Below are 14739 nucleotides of genomic sequence, written 5' to 3' on the forward strand. Positions count from 1 at the left end.
TTACTCAAATTTTTTATCGCAAAAAATAATAGTCGAATGGATATTTTTGGGGAGGAGTTTATAGTTAAATAAACTATTATCACCAAAAAGTACAGAAAGTTTTGAGATAATTGAGGACCTTTTGAGCGTGGCGGAAAACGCGAGGAGAGGCCTTGTATGAACAGCTGTTCATCCCTCTTCGCCTGTGAGAACAGAACCGATCCACCAATTTTGCTGGATCTTTGTAAGAACTGTCAAGTCTGAGGGTTGAGAAGGTGTGACATTGAGTGTGCATGGTGCTTTTGGTCTACATGACCAGTAAAATGTATTATGTTGTTCCATGGCTCTCATATGCGTGAAGAGTCTATCGTGTTGACCACGGGTCTTTGTAGTCCTCGAAGGACTTTCTGGGAATGGCGCTGGAAGGGAGTAAGCTGCGCTGGTACTTCAACATTGGAGGAGAAACGGCAGAGGTGTTGATGTCTGAGGATGTCCAGTCCAACGGGAACTTTAACAGTGTGGTCCTGGAGAGGTAAGGTGGAGCCCACATTCACTTCCAAGACTTTGTATTGTTTTCTTAATCTGTGTTTTTGTTTTGAAGGATTCTGCAGTATGGTCAAATGTCCATGTCTTCGGAGGCTTCTGAAGGCGACCAGACGGTCACTAAAGCCTATGTGGAGGCGGAAGGAGATCAAGGGCTTCTCAACCTTTTGACCAGTGACACCGTCTTCTATGTGGGGGGATACCCCAGCACTTTTAAGGTAGGCCCATCCACCGCCTGAATTGATGAAGTTGTAGTATTTTCTAATTATGTTACCAGAGTGAAGGGAAGCATGCAAAATGGATGGATGAAATGAGAATGTTGTTGTGCAAACGAGTATGCATTTGGGACGGTGACGCCAAGCTTTGCTATTTCATCCACAGGTATATATGAAATGATAAACATATCTCACTATGAAAAGAAAACACAATACATACATTGCTGTGAGAAAATATTTGTGCTATTTTCAATTCCACTTTTTTTGTATAATTATGCCACTTATATGTTTAATCATGCAATCACGGCTCACCTGTTTTCTGAGTTTGGTCATGTGACATACGCAGGCTGAGCCAGAATTGGTCGTTACCTGAGCCCTGAGTAATAGTAATGTCCTTTTCAGTCAGCAGCAAAATGGCCGCCGCTAAAAATGGGTGGCCTTCGCTGCTTAATTCATATTCATATAATATTGTGACATGTCAGACATTGTTGGAAAGAAAGATTTTGACTTGACTTCCCCTTTGATAAATCAAATAATTTAAAAGCTGCATTTTTCGGGGGATTTTTTTTTGCACTGGTAATTACATTAGTTTGATGATGTAAAACTATGCAAAAGGTAAGAATTTGAGAAGCGGGCAAATACTTTTTCACGGCACTCTACAAAATAACCGTCTTTTCTAATTATATACAATAACTGTAAGGGAAGCAAGCGCACACTCCTGTGCATAGAACCTAGATTACCTTTTATTCCAGCCGCCAGGATGTACACTAAAATTGCTTTGTCACCTGTCACCTTCATAACTCCAGAATATACTTTTCTAATTATATTGCGCTGAGGGCACACGCCCATATGGGACGCCATGATTAATTTTTAAACCAGCAGTCAGGAGGAACAGTGTTATTTTTGTTATTAGGTGTTTGCGGTAACTCCTGTGTGATGCCATAATTAGTTACTGAGCTTTCTTCACATTGTTTGTGCCCCCCCACGCACAGCCCCCTCCTCCGCTAGCTCTGCCCAGCTTCAGAGGCTGCATGGAGTTGGACACTCTCAATGAGGAAGTGCTCAGCTTGTACAACTTTGAGCAAATCTTCCAGCTGAACACCACCCAAGACAAGCCATGCGGCAGGTGAGGGCCTCCACCTGTCCATTTCGCTGACTTCCTGTGTCCGGGTGTTGATTTGCGCTTCTTGATAACGTTGTAAAAAGGTCTAAGCCAGCGCTAACACAGGCCTGGGTGAACGACGCGGCTTATTTCGACGGCACCGGCTTCGCAGAGATCTCCTTCAGCGATGAGTCGGCGCGCATGCAACGCTTTGAGCAGGAAGTCAAGCTGATCTCCCACAAAGGGATTTTATTGCTGCTTCAAAACAAAGTATGTGTTCATCAGATGACCTCCAATGCCGTGGTTATGTACTGAGCTCCTGCTTTTCTTCAAGCAGGACCAGTTCCTGTGTCTGGCTGTGGTCCGAGGCCATCTAAAGGCTTTCTTCCAGTTTGGTGGCGAGATGGAAGAGTTCCAGCCCAAAGATCCCACCTCCCCGCTTCTGAGGGTCAGCGACGCCAGTCCCAAAGTGGTACATACGCTTTTATATTCGCTTTTCACTTTATTTTCTTAATTTTCAGTACTCTTATATTTACCTTCATCAATTGCAATGAGCCACTGACACAGGGATTCAACTGGAGATGGGCGATGGCTTACCTTACAATTTATAAAATGGAATTTAAAGACCAAATGTGAAGTAAAATTGAACAACCAATTTCAGTAACACTAACAAAACTATTTTAATCGTACTTTTGTTAATTATTTCAACACAATTCACCCAGATTCATAAATACTTGATTGATTGTTGACTTGTTTAGTTGGAGATCATCATCCTCCGCTCTCCTCCATATCGAGTGGTGGTGAGGAGCAACCGCATTCAACTCTTCACACACGTTTTTCCTGAGAACATCCCAGCCTTTGGACGCACATACTTTCTGGGAGGAGTCCCCGAACAGAACATGCCTGAAAGGTCTAAAACACTCGCGCACACACCCACTCACACACAAGCGAGTCACGCCTTCATTGAACATCAACTGATAAAGATGAGTTACATCATCATTTGACACTATGAAGAGGGAGAAAGACTTTCGCAGAAATACAATACAATGCAATTTAATTTTATAGTGTATTTTACAACAGATGGAATTGTAACAAAGCGCTTTCAAGATGGTGTAAAAAAACTTGTCTGGCCAAAAGAAGAGAACCAACAAATTGAATGTACTGATATTGTATTGGCGCTTGTGTCGGTACTGTGTGACTCTGTTGCGCACTAGGACACCTGCTGGATCTTATACATATCAGAACGTTGTTCCTTTTAAATAACATGACCAGAGTTGTCAAATAACGAAGTAGAAACACTTCATTACTGGACTGAAGATGGGTTCATACAGTTATGCAAAGTACATCAGTAAATAATTCTAAGTGTATTTTAAATAAATGGAATAATGATATGATAAAAAAAATCCATCCATCCATCTATTTGCTGTACCGCTTCTCCTCACTCGGGTCGCGAGGGGTGCTGGAGCCTATCCCAGCTATCTTTGGGCAGTAGGCGGGGGACACCCTGAACTGGTTGCCAGCCAATTGCAGGGCACACAGAGACGGAACAACCATCCGCACTCACACTCATACCTAGGGGCAATTTAGAGTGTTCAATCGGCCTGCCATACATGTTTTTGGAAGGGTGGAAGAAACCGGAGTACCCGGAGGAAACCCACGCGGGCACGGGGAGAACATGCAAACTCCACACAGAAAGGCTGGAGCCGGGATTGAACCCACGACCGATGGTGTCTCTCACTGTGAGGCCATCGTGCTTACCAGTCGGGCCACCGTGCCACGATAAAAAAAAAAAAAATCAACAAAAATAAATAAAGTAGATTATTTGGTCATTTTCTAAGTAGCTTGCATGCTGAAAAAGTGTGGGCACCCCTGGTGAACAATATCAGATAACCCCTGGCTCAAAAGAATACAACAGCTCATGCTTGTTGCTTTTGTGCTTCTGTGTTGGCACGAGCTACCACACAGTCATTAGCATTTTGTATGAAAGTACATTACATCTAAAGCGGCAAAATGAATCACTTGACCTTAGAAAGCTAGTACTACATTTACCTGATTTTCAGTACACAGACCACAAGAGGTCTCCATTGGTGACTTTGGAAACAGATCAATCCAAAATGTGATGAATACAAAGGCACAGTTACGATCACACATAGACACACAATGTAACATTGCTTTTGGCATTACATGTGCATCTGTTTTGTTTATGTGTGGTGGTGGTGGTGGTGCAGGTTGCGAGCCTTGTTTCCTGATCAGGGCTCTTTAAAAGGATGTTTCCGGAACGTTAAAGCCCAGACTTCCCACATTGACCTGAAGAGGATGAAGAGCTCCGGAGTCAGTTTTGGATGTGACAGTGACTTGCTGGTAGGAACATCATGTATCTATTTTCCATAGTGCTTGCCCTCATTAGGGTAATGGTTATGCTGTAGTCTGTCTGGGCTGCCTTTGGGCAAGAGGCAGGGTCCTTACTATCTGGACTGGTCACCAGTTAGTCTCTGGACACATATAGACAAATGTTTACAGGATTGGAACTGGATCATTAAATCTATTAGCCAACTTAGCTTCTTGTGGCTAAACCGTAAAAAAAATCTCCTAGCCACACTTGAGTGGAGTTGGCCCTGTCTTGCCACATGCACCGCGCATGCGGGGGCATGGCTGAGACATCCATCGATCCATTCATTTTCTTCCGCTTATTCAAGGTCAGGTTGCGGAGGCAGCAGTATAAGCAGGGAAGCCCAATCCTTCTCCCCAGCCACTTCATCCAACTCTTCTCAGGGAATTCCATTGCATTCCTAGGCCAGCTGGTAGTAACCCAGCATATCCTGGGTTGTCCCTGGGACCTCCACTTGGTGTGACATGCCAGGAACACCTCACCAGCCATAAAAACGGATTTGTACATACATTAGCCGCTTCTAACAATTATCCGCAGGTCCCCACTTTATCAAATGGGGTATTATCTATATTCCAATCACTTTGAGACGCATTTTAACCCCCCCAAACAACGCAGAATGCAACTACACTAAACAGCTTAGCGGAATCTTTTTCAGACTCTTGTTATCACACGAGGCAAATCACAGATTACCTCGAACTGGGATCACAATGTAGAGTGGCTGTATTTATTGCACTTCATCCCTTTGATCAAATTAAACGCAACTGAAGATGCTTATTTTAGCTTTCAATTTCTTCTTTGCACGTCTGTGTTTTTGGCCACTCTCTCTCTCTCTCTCTCTCTCTCTCTCTCTCTCTCACTCTCAGAAGAATTCTCAGAAGAACTCTTAGTTAAAAGGCCAATACATGCAACAGCATTACAAAATTTCATTCTGCCGTTCTGCTCCGAGTGCAAATATTTAAATTCTATACATGCGGTACTTGACTCGGTTAGGGACAATTAAAGGGACGAACGACAACCCACTTCAGTTCTTGCTCAGTCCGTCCTTTTTAAAAAATAATAATAATAATTCTCGTCCTTCATCCTCAAAATATCTGTTTAACACTATATCATGGTAGACGGACTGTGGAACTTAAATGCTGAGGCTAACGGAGTTCATACGACCAGCAAAGAAGAAATATATCCTTTGTGCAGGTGGCTCGCGAGGCACACTTCTCGGGTCAGAGCTATCTGGACTTGGCACTGAACAACATTCCTGGGCTCAGGAGCAACTTTTATGCCAGCTTCAGCTTTAGGACCGAGCACAAGGACGGTCTCATTTTCTTCCATCACGACAAGGTGATGTGCACTTCCTGTTTGCTGGTGCATGGTGTATGTTTGTATGTATGGCCTTGCCTAACCAACTTTGTACGTGTGTGTGCGTTTTCTGTGCGCATGCGCACATTTGCTTGTCCTTGCGCAGGATGGCATTTGTCAGGTGTTCCTCTATGAAGGTCACGTGGTGGTGAGAGTAGGCAACACCGAGGTGAAGACACAGAAGACGTACAATGACAACAACAGCCAATATGTGGCCATCTACAATAACATCAACGGGTATACATCTCTACCAAATAGAGGAAACTCACCTTCACCTACGTGCGCTAATGTCAACTAACGTCCTCCTCAGAGTGCGTGTTTACATGAATGACATGTTGGAGAAGTCCAAGGAGAGTGTCAGGCTGGACACCAGGGGTCGTGGGTTGGTGGCCAGCTTGGAGGGGCGCACCTTCTTGGGGGGCATGCCCGATCAGAGCTTAAGCAACCTGACGGGATGCATCAGCAATGTCTTCATCAGGAGGTGAGACTGAAAGTTTGCAAAACAACAAACAAAAAAAAGGCATTGTCGAAACACCCAGTTGCAAAGAAGCAGTATACTGTAGTTTAAAATACTTGTACTAATCTCTAGAGCACAGGTGTCAAACTCAAGGCCCGGGGGCCAGATCTGGCCCGCAACCTCATTTTATGTGGCCCGCAAAGGGCAAATCATGTGCGTCAACTTCCTGTTTCTACACATTTTCTTCACTTTTAACAACATTGAGATATCCGATATTGCCATTTTAAGAATTGTTGAACAAACAAATGACTGACTGGCTTTGTTGTGTGTATGTAATAACGTAAGGTGATTGTACGTTTATATGGGTTCACAGTCATAACAGCCCTCTGAGGGAAACCAGAACTACGATGTGGCCCGTCCACAAAAATGAGTTTGACACCCCTGCTCCAGAGTATTTACACAATCGTATTGACACTCCTAATGCAAATAGTAATGATGGTATTAATAATATCAATGTTGATGCAACGTTTCAAGCATTTATCGGTCCTCAGACAATTTGAACTAACTCAACATCCAACTCGGGTTATAATCAACGCTAATACGGATGAATTTTTTTATATCTGTGTTTACTATATTGACTGTATTGACTGTATCAAATATTGATTAAGTATGTCATCATCGCTTATGCTGCAATTTTGTTAAATATAAATAAAATATCAACATTCTTTTGTTGTATCATTACTTAGAGTATGCAACTGGATTAATACACCTAGCAATACATTGTAATGTTCATTATCACATACACAAAACGTATTGAGACAAATGGAGCAAATAGCAATCTTGTGCTGCATTGCATCATTAACATTTTCATTAGCATTGTATGATTATGGCTTACAGTAAACTGTCAATAGAACTGGTTCTCGATATTGTTATGTTGTGTATTGTATCATTATTGATTATGCCACAACAAAACTGCATAAGACACTGCAGCAACGTTATGTCTGAAACGATTGTGGCTTATGCTACGTCAAAACTAATACCAATATTTGCTGTATCGTATAATTATCGCTTCATACTAAAATGTGAATAATATTGGATGAAACATTAATATTGTGATGTCACGTATCACTTACACTCCAGTATCGACACGACTATCTTGTGATTCTGTTTCGTCATTAGAAAAAAGAAAGAAAAAGAAAAAAAAAAGAGTACTAATGACAATAGAAGGATGTTTGATCTTGATCAAGAAACAAAACTCCAGCTGCTTGATGTGTTTGTCATCAGGGAAACCAGTCCCCAGATGGTGGTGAATCTGCTAAAGGTTAGAGAGAACATCAATGTTCCTCTTGACTGTCCTGCTGCCACAAAGCCTCAGCAGATCGTGTCGGTGCCTCCCAAACATAACGGCAAGTCGAAGGTATGCACACAGAAATGCTTCGTTCTGTCCGGTTTTGCTTTCATTGTTTATTAGTAACTTTTAGGGTTTTATTATTAAGCATGCAGCAAGCATCATGTGGAAATAAATGTTGAGTGAGTGTGAGAGTGTGAGAGTGAGTGTGAGAGTGAGTGAGTGAGAGAGAGAGGGGGGGGATAAATTGATAGATGTAAAGTATATTCAGTAAGATTTAATAAAAAGAGAAATTTAAAATGGGTGCATTGGGAAACAGCTGCATATGCATACGCACATACATCCCACAATATGTGCATTTTTCAGGGGAAAAACAAGAAGCTGTCAGGGTCGCGCACTCGCAACACCAGAGAGTCGTGCCAAGGCATACTGTTGGAGCAGGAATTGGGAGCCGTGCAATTTAGCGGCTCAACGCTAAGCTACCAACGCTTCGACTCAGTTCCTGCTTCTCTGAGCTCCAAGTGAGTGTGAACACTATGAATATATGTGAAATAATTCAGAATTTATTATATATATAATAATTTCATTTATAGTTTTTCCTCTCTTGCCAAAACTAATTTCGTGATGCCTGCACCCACTATTGCAAAACCGTAAACACAAATCCAGAAATTCTAACAATTGTCACAAAACCCTTGACTTATCATTTCAAAACGTATTACCTTGTGTTCCAAACAATGTGTTCAGTCATACACACAGGAAGTAAAAATATATTTAGAATCAGAATGCCCTTTATAGTTAGAATACTCAGTGTACAACGAGATTGGAGCGCTTCCCCTCTTCAGTGCAAATATGTGATCTAATATATACATCAAGAGTATTTCTCCTCTTGTTTTGCCATGAATTACAAACACCTCCCCAAACAAATATAAAAGGATTTCAATCGCAGGCGTGTTTCTTTGGACATTGCCAATAGCATAAGATCCCTCAAAATGATAATGCTTCCCAAATTAGTTACTGCCCGACCAGTAGAGGTCTCATTGAGGCAGTTTAGAGAATGGGTTTAAAAAGGCTACCCAAAAAATATTCCATCCTGCCTATACCTCGAGACAGGGGAGACATTGCACTGCTTTGCCTCAGGCGTTACTACATTGCATCTTAGATGAGGTCGTTAGGACTCCGGTGTCTTTAGTAGCCAAATGGATTGAATGGATTTGACTTTTCATTGATGAAGCCCGATGCAAACTGCTCTTGAATTTATGAATTGCGTTACGATGACACCCACAATAGAAAGCCTGACTATGTTCAAATGCTCTGTTACAGTTTAGCAAAAGTTGAAAGATCATCTCGTTTGTCCATTTCCTATAATTTTTTAATATTAATTAGAGGTGCTCTCTACTCAGGCCTCACATCTCGCTAGCTGTGAGGATCAATTCATCGGAAGGTTTGATCCTGTACACGTCAGGCGGCGTACTGACGCTGGCCGTGTCAGAGGGTCATTTGCTGCTGTCTCTGGGAAGGAAGAGGAAGGTTAGCCTGCGCAGCCACACCAAGATGGACGATAAACAATGGCACACGGTGAGTCAAGCAAGCGCTGACGTGGTTGGATAAAAGCTAAAATGGCGGCTCGGCTCTGTCCTCAGGTGTTCATTAAGCGTGACGTGGACAAAGTCAGTATGATCGTGGATGGCATTGGTGCTCAGTCCAGGAAGATTCCTGCAGGAGACCGCACGCGCATCAGCGCACCGTTGTATGTGGGAGGAGTAGCACCGCAATCTCCAATGTCTGCCGCGCTCTCTGGCTTCATTGGCTGTGTCCGTGACCTGACGCTGAATGAAAGCCCGGTGGGAAGCCCCGCCCACAGCCAGGGCGTGGTCCCCTGCTTCCAGAAGCCTGTGCAGCCTGGTGCCTTCTTCACAGGCGAGGGAGGACATGTGGTCATTGGTGAGCTACAGTCTTGTCACCGCTCTTTCTTGCATTTTCGTGTGATGACAATGTGAGACTCCTTCACTTCCTGCAGGTGAGATGCTAGTCTTGGGTGGTGACCTGGAAATCACAATGGAAGTGCGACCAGTGACCGACTCTGGGCTGTTGCTGCAGGCTGGGACGACGTCCGGCCAGCATCTGATCTTGATGCTGCGCAGAGGAGAGGTGACACTGCGGAGGCCATTATACCTTAGATCTTGTCCCTGTTTCACAATCACACTCACATGAGCCACTTTCCGTATAAAGCCCGCGGGGCTTTGTAATCCGTCCCGCCAAACCTAAAAAAAGAAATCATTTCATCACATCTGTGCAATGCTCGCTTTTCCCCATTAAATGGCACACTGACCATTGGTGGGAGTGCAGTGTGTGTGGCAAACCACACCCAATGTCTTTCTGCGTGAAAGTCCTGTCTAGGGATGACGTCATTCATTCATGCATGCCCTAATACACGCATTTGCGAGTCCGGACTCTCGCTGAATTTGGCCACCGCCACACTAAATGCATTTTAGGAAGTAGATTGTAGCGATGGTGAAGCCTTGCACTTCCGAGCATGCTTTGGTTGAGCGTGAAGACTTTTCAATCTCTTTGTCCTTCTCTACCCGGCGTGGACACTGAGATGTCCGTCTTCCCCCACTGAATCGAGTCATCCTGGAAGGCGCGCAGCTTTGTCATAGTTGCAATATACATACATTGAGTTTTAGAACAATATTTACCCATGACTACGTTCACATTAAAAATTGTGAAAGCCTGATGCCAAAATGTAGCAACTATTACATTACTCGAGCACATTTAAATAATACATTTAATCCCACTTATTCTCTTGGTTCTTGTTCTTGTCTTCCACTAATTTCCTCTTGATATTATTTTTTTCATAAATTTCTTTCAAGCTGGGTTCAAATTCATCATGCAGTGTGTGGCAGGTGCGTTCTTGAAAAACAACTGTACAAGGAACGGAGATAACTCTCATTATCTTTGTTCCACGTATTACTTTTTAACTTCGTCCCTTATGTTGTTTATTACAAAGAACTTTGCTTCGCATTGTAGTTTGTACTATTAAAATTTTTGCATGATTTATTCTTTATTAACCGCAATATTTTCTACCTTTATTTTGACTCTATCCTCTGGCTCATTTGTTTGAAATGATTGATGTTTTGTTATTACTCAAATATTATATAGTGAAAAATTATCATTATTCATTTACTTGTTAATTTTTTAGATTTGATTGTTAAATAAATTATTTATTATGGCACATAACAGAAAGAAATTACAGAAACCGACTGTTTTGAGATAACTGAGGAGGAAAACGCGATGTATGAAGAGGTGCGTAAACGGCATAGCTTGCGTATTCATTGACACAAACACACTATGTGACAGTTAGGAAATCTGGTTGTTCATTTATTTGCATGTGCTTACTGTGCTATACAAGGTTTGCACACTATACACAACACTTTAGAATATGTGGCCCAAATACTCTATCCAATTGCTCGTGACCCAGCTCCTCTTTCAAAATTTTAGATCCCAATGTGGGTGGCCCGTAAGTCAATATGTTTTCCCGCCCCTGTTCTAGAATGCAAATTGAGGTGGACCGTGATTGCAAATAGTCCTGGTTGCAGAGCGCACTTTGATGAGTGGCTCCACATAGGGTGGACCTAAATGTTTGACTACGCCGACACGAAACTGTTTCCTTGGTGGTTTTAATGATGCGGCATCTTATAACGTCACATTTACTTTTGTAACACTTTATTGAACATCAAAAATTGCAAACTATCAACTCTCAGTATATGTATATATATATATATATATATATATATAATTGATAGTTTATATAATTATATATATATAATTGATAGTTTGTCATTTTTGATGTGTGTGTACAATATACATATATTTACTCATGAAATTTTATGGCAGAACCATACACACTGCGAGTGGCGAGTGTACAGTGGAGGCTCGCACAATTCAGTTGCTCTCATCCCAATGGATTGGTGCCTGCTGTAATGGAGATGCCATAGAGGCCGGGCAGAGCAGGGCCAGGCCAGGCCAATCAATAGCCTCTAATGTAAACAACACCTATGGTGCCCTGTGTTTAGGTGATGCTGTCCATAAAGAGCGGCAAAGGTGATGCCTCCTTGTCATTGGCACCAGAAGAGGCACTCTGCAATGGACGCTGGCACACCATCGCAGGTGAGTGACAGTCCAGATACCCGTCACCACACTCCCTTCGATGGCTCATGCCACTCTTTTGGTCTCCAGTGGTCAAGAAGAAGAACGTCCTGCAGCTCCATGTGGACGCAGTCAGTCAGCATGGCGCCGGACCCAAACATGGGCGCTCAGCAGGGTCCAGAGAAGTGGTTTACCTGGGAGGAGTTCCTGGTTAGTACTGTAAAGTGTCCCCTGTTAATCAACTAAACATGTTGTCAATGTGGTCAACCTGGAAACTAATCATCATGAGCTTCTAAAAAATTGTCAAAACAACATGCAATCTTTATCCTGTCCAGTAGATGGCGATACCGCATCACCAGGCCTGCCAGCCTTCCACGGCTGCATCCGTCATGTGACCATCAACGGTCGCCCCTCTCCTTTCAACAAAGTTGTGTCAGTTCGAGGCGCAGTGGGGACACACGGCTGCCCGATTGATTAGCACCAATACACGTGTACTGTGTATGCATTCTTAGCTTCACATTCCTTGGGTGCAAATGAACAGGGGCTTGACGAGTTAATTTATATCTATTTGAATATTTATTATCTGTTTTATATTTGACATCAACAGGGTGCTCAAGTGTGTGTGCACTTGCATTTACACTACAAACACTTCCACCTGCACACTGAAATTGCTTCAGTGTAAATGTTGTTATTGCAGCACATTTGCCAGATACCTCGTACATACTCGGTCTTCTTGTAATATCATCGCCGTAATTGTCAGACTACATCACGACATGTACTATTGGCTGAAATGATCACATGATGTGAGCATGTGCACCATGTAAAACTTTCATGTATTCACTTTTATTTCATGTTATGCTATGCTAATCTCAACCTTATGTTTTTTCCATGTACTTTGGAATTAAACTTGAAACAAATATCGAGTTTTTCAATTTCTTTATATTAAGAAAAAAAATTTGCAACATGTTTGAGAACATAAAAGAGTGTGGTCTAATCCAGACTCATGTCCTCCAATGTTGACGAACCTTCGGATGCTTGCATGGAGCGTGCAAACGCCTCCACATCGAATATGATAGGTTTAAAGTTTCTTTTTTTCAGACAAAATTTCTTTCTAGAAAAGATAAAAATGTCTTTACTTGCTGAACATTTCAGCTGTCACTCCAGGCCAAAGCGCTATTGAATGACCACCATATCTTTAAGCCGTTTCACCCATTCCTCTCATTCCGCACTCCTCAAGATCCATCTGGTTGGATGGGGAGCATCAGTGCACAGCCATTTTCACATCTCTCTAGAGATGCAGCCTTAAACATGAGTACACTGCTGCTACTTGCACATCCATGAATAACTCGTGGAATAATAATGAATCAACCGCACCCCGAAAATGTTACATCACTTGAAGGACAAACGCTTGGGCCACATCACAGGGGGATGTCGTAAACAAAACTGTCCAAAAGTAATTAGTGTTATTTATAGATAATGCATATGGTACGATTATAAGTTCAAACAACAATAACAGATTTGGCTAAAGTTTGAAATGTCCACCAAATGACCTCTTGCTCAGTACCCAACCATAGCAAACATAGTACATGTACCATTACCGACGGCTAGTACATTACTTGGTTTTATATAAGGCAATATATTAAACTTACACTATGGCATTTGCCCCTCTATGAGCCGTCACCTTATTGTGGTGGAAGGGTTTGCGCCATGGTACCTCTGGAGAATAGGGCATCCCTCGACATTAGGTAAGAGGAAACTACTCAGGGAAGTGAGAGCAAACCCCTCTAGGACTCTTGAAGGCCTGAAGAAATTTTTCCAGGTAGCTGGGACTAATGTATACAAGTCTGAAATATCCCACACCTCACACAAGGAAAGGTCTCTATTGGAATGTTGCAAAGAAGAAAATTTGTTTTTCCTTGCTTGGATGCGGGTCACCTGTGCCCACCTCTGAAGCCAGGCCTGGAGGTAGGGCTTGTGGGCAAAGAACTATGAACTGTGGGTTCGAGCTCAGCCCCAAAGAATAACTTGGGTCCCCCTTCCCCATGGAAGAGGCCAAGGGGGTCGGGTGCATAGAGCCTTTCTCCAGCTAGAGAAGCTGGCTCTAGGCAAGTGAAATGTTACTATTATGGCAGGAAAGGAGCCTGAGCTGGAGTGTGAGGTTGCAAAGTTCTGACTAGATATAGGTGGGCTGGCCTCCACACACAGCTTGGACTCTGGTACCAGTTTTCTCGAGAGGGGTTGGACTCTTTTCCACTCTGGAGTAGCCCACGATGAAAGATGCCGAGCAGGTGTGGGCATACTTATTGCAACGCGACTTGGTTCCTATACACAGGGGTTCACTCCAGTGGACGAGAAGGTATCCTCACTCAGCTTCTGGCCATTCAAACAAAAGGTGTTAGTCTAGCAAAATTAGCGCCTTACTATCTAGCTTGCCTCGTCATGACGCCAGGTTGCCTCCCAAGCAGTCGCATACGTTGTCTGACACCGGTTGCAGCTGCCAGTGTGAGAGTGAGTGGGTGGTGATTTCAGATAAAAAACTCATCGAACACTGTAGCTGTCTTGAACGGTGTGCATCTCAGAGCGGCATGTGCTTTTAGTTGGGGCTGCTTCAGACGCATCAATGTTCAAAGAAGCAGCGTGCGCTCCTCCCAGCATAGATCTATGTAGCTCAGCTCACTTCCACAGTTCCTCATTCTCATATTAATCAGCCATGGAGAGGTTAATCTTTTTGATATGTAGAGGTGGTCATAGGTAGGGATGTCCACATGAATTTTGGTGCCAATTGACCACTGTTTTGGGACATTATAAGCAGTAAAAGTACAATGATTTCCAAAGGAGAGTTTGTAATCAGTCCCTTCAGTGACGCTGCAGTACCATGGGGGGGAGCAGTATTTTATATGCAATTACAGTTTCTAAATAAAGTTACAAAAAAAGTTTGCAGCCAATGTTAGCTCAAAGGACCCGGCAATACAAAACGAGGCGGGTGTGCGGTTTACACCTAAGCATTATTTGCAATGATTTACAATAGGCATGCATAAATGTGAAATGTCGTTCGTGTCGCGCCCCTGCCACAAAACGCACGATGGTAAAAGCCTGTCGGTCACATGAACTGGGATTTGCAAATTTCCAAGAGTGTCATTCAACACGATGTGAGCCCTCGTCCCTCTCGCTACCAGTAGGTGGCGGTAATGCACCAGATAGTTTCTT

General features: G+C 43.1%; 1 protein-coding gene across 9 annotated transcripts in view; it reads left to right on the plus strand.

The window, feature by feature from the left end:
- The window catches only part of lama5 (laminin, alpha 5), a 97111-nt gene extending 84660 nt beyond the window's left edge, over positions 1 to 12451 (plus strand). For 4 of the 9 annotated variants that reach the window (XM_088290011.1, XM_088290013.1, XM_088290014.1 and 1 more), the window contains exons 61-78: positions 372 to 511; positions 581 to 740; positions 1730 to 1863; positions 1944 to 2109; positions 2177 to 2311; positions 2598 to 2749; positions 4068 to 4200; positions 5420 to 5563; positions 5688 to 5818; positions 5892 to 6062; positions 7323 to 7455; positions 7753 to 7907; positions 8787 to 8961; positions 9027 to 9327; positions 9404 to 9534; positions 11460 to 11553; positions 11623 to 11742; positions 11871 to 12451. In XM_088290011.1, coding sequence (XP_088146137.1) covers positions 372 to 511; positions 581 to 740; positions 1730 to 1863; positions 1944 to 2109; positions 2177 to 2311; positions 2598 to 2749; positions 4068 to 4200; positions 5420 to 5563; positions 5688 to 5818; positions 5892 to 6062; positions 7323 to 7455; positions 7753 to 7907; positions 8787 to 8961; positions 9027 to 9327; positions 9404 to 9534; positions 11460 to 11553; positions 11623 to 11742; positions 11871 to 12010 — 2715 coding nt within the window. In that variant the 3' untranslated portion in view covers positions 12011 to 12451. Of the gene's footprint in view, positions 1 to 371; positions 512 to 580; positions 741 to 1729; positions 1864 to 1943; positions 2110 to 2173; positions 2312 to 2597; positions 2750 to 4067; positions 4201 to 5419; positions 5564 to 5687; positions 5819 to 5891; positions 6063 to 7322; positions 7456 to 7752; positions 7908 to 8786; positions 8962 to 9026; positions 9328 to 9403; positions 9535 to 11459; positions 11554 to 11622; positions 11743 to 11867 lie in introns of all 9 variants that reach the window. The other 5 variants (XM_088290006.1, XM_088290007.1, XM_088290008.1 and 2 more) reach the window with 3 other exon arrangements.
- Positions 12452 to 14739: the final 2288 nt, after the last annotated feature.

Source organism: Idiotropiscis lumnitzeri, chromosome 3 (assembly GCF_059441095.1).
Source record: "Idiotropiscis lumnitzeri isolate Australia: NSW breed Sydney's pygmy pipehorse chromosome 3, RoL_Ilum_1.0, whole genome shotgun sequence".
Taxonomy (NCBI): Eukaryota; Metazoa; Chordata; class Actinopteri; order Syngnathiformes; family Syngnathidae; genus Idiotropiscis; species Idiotropiscis lumnitzeri.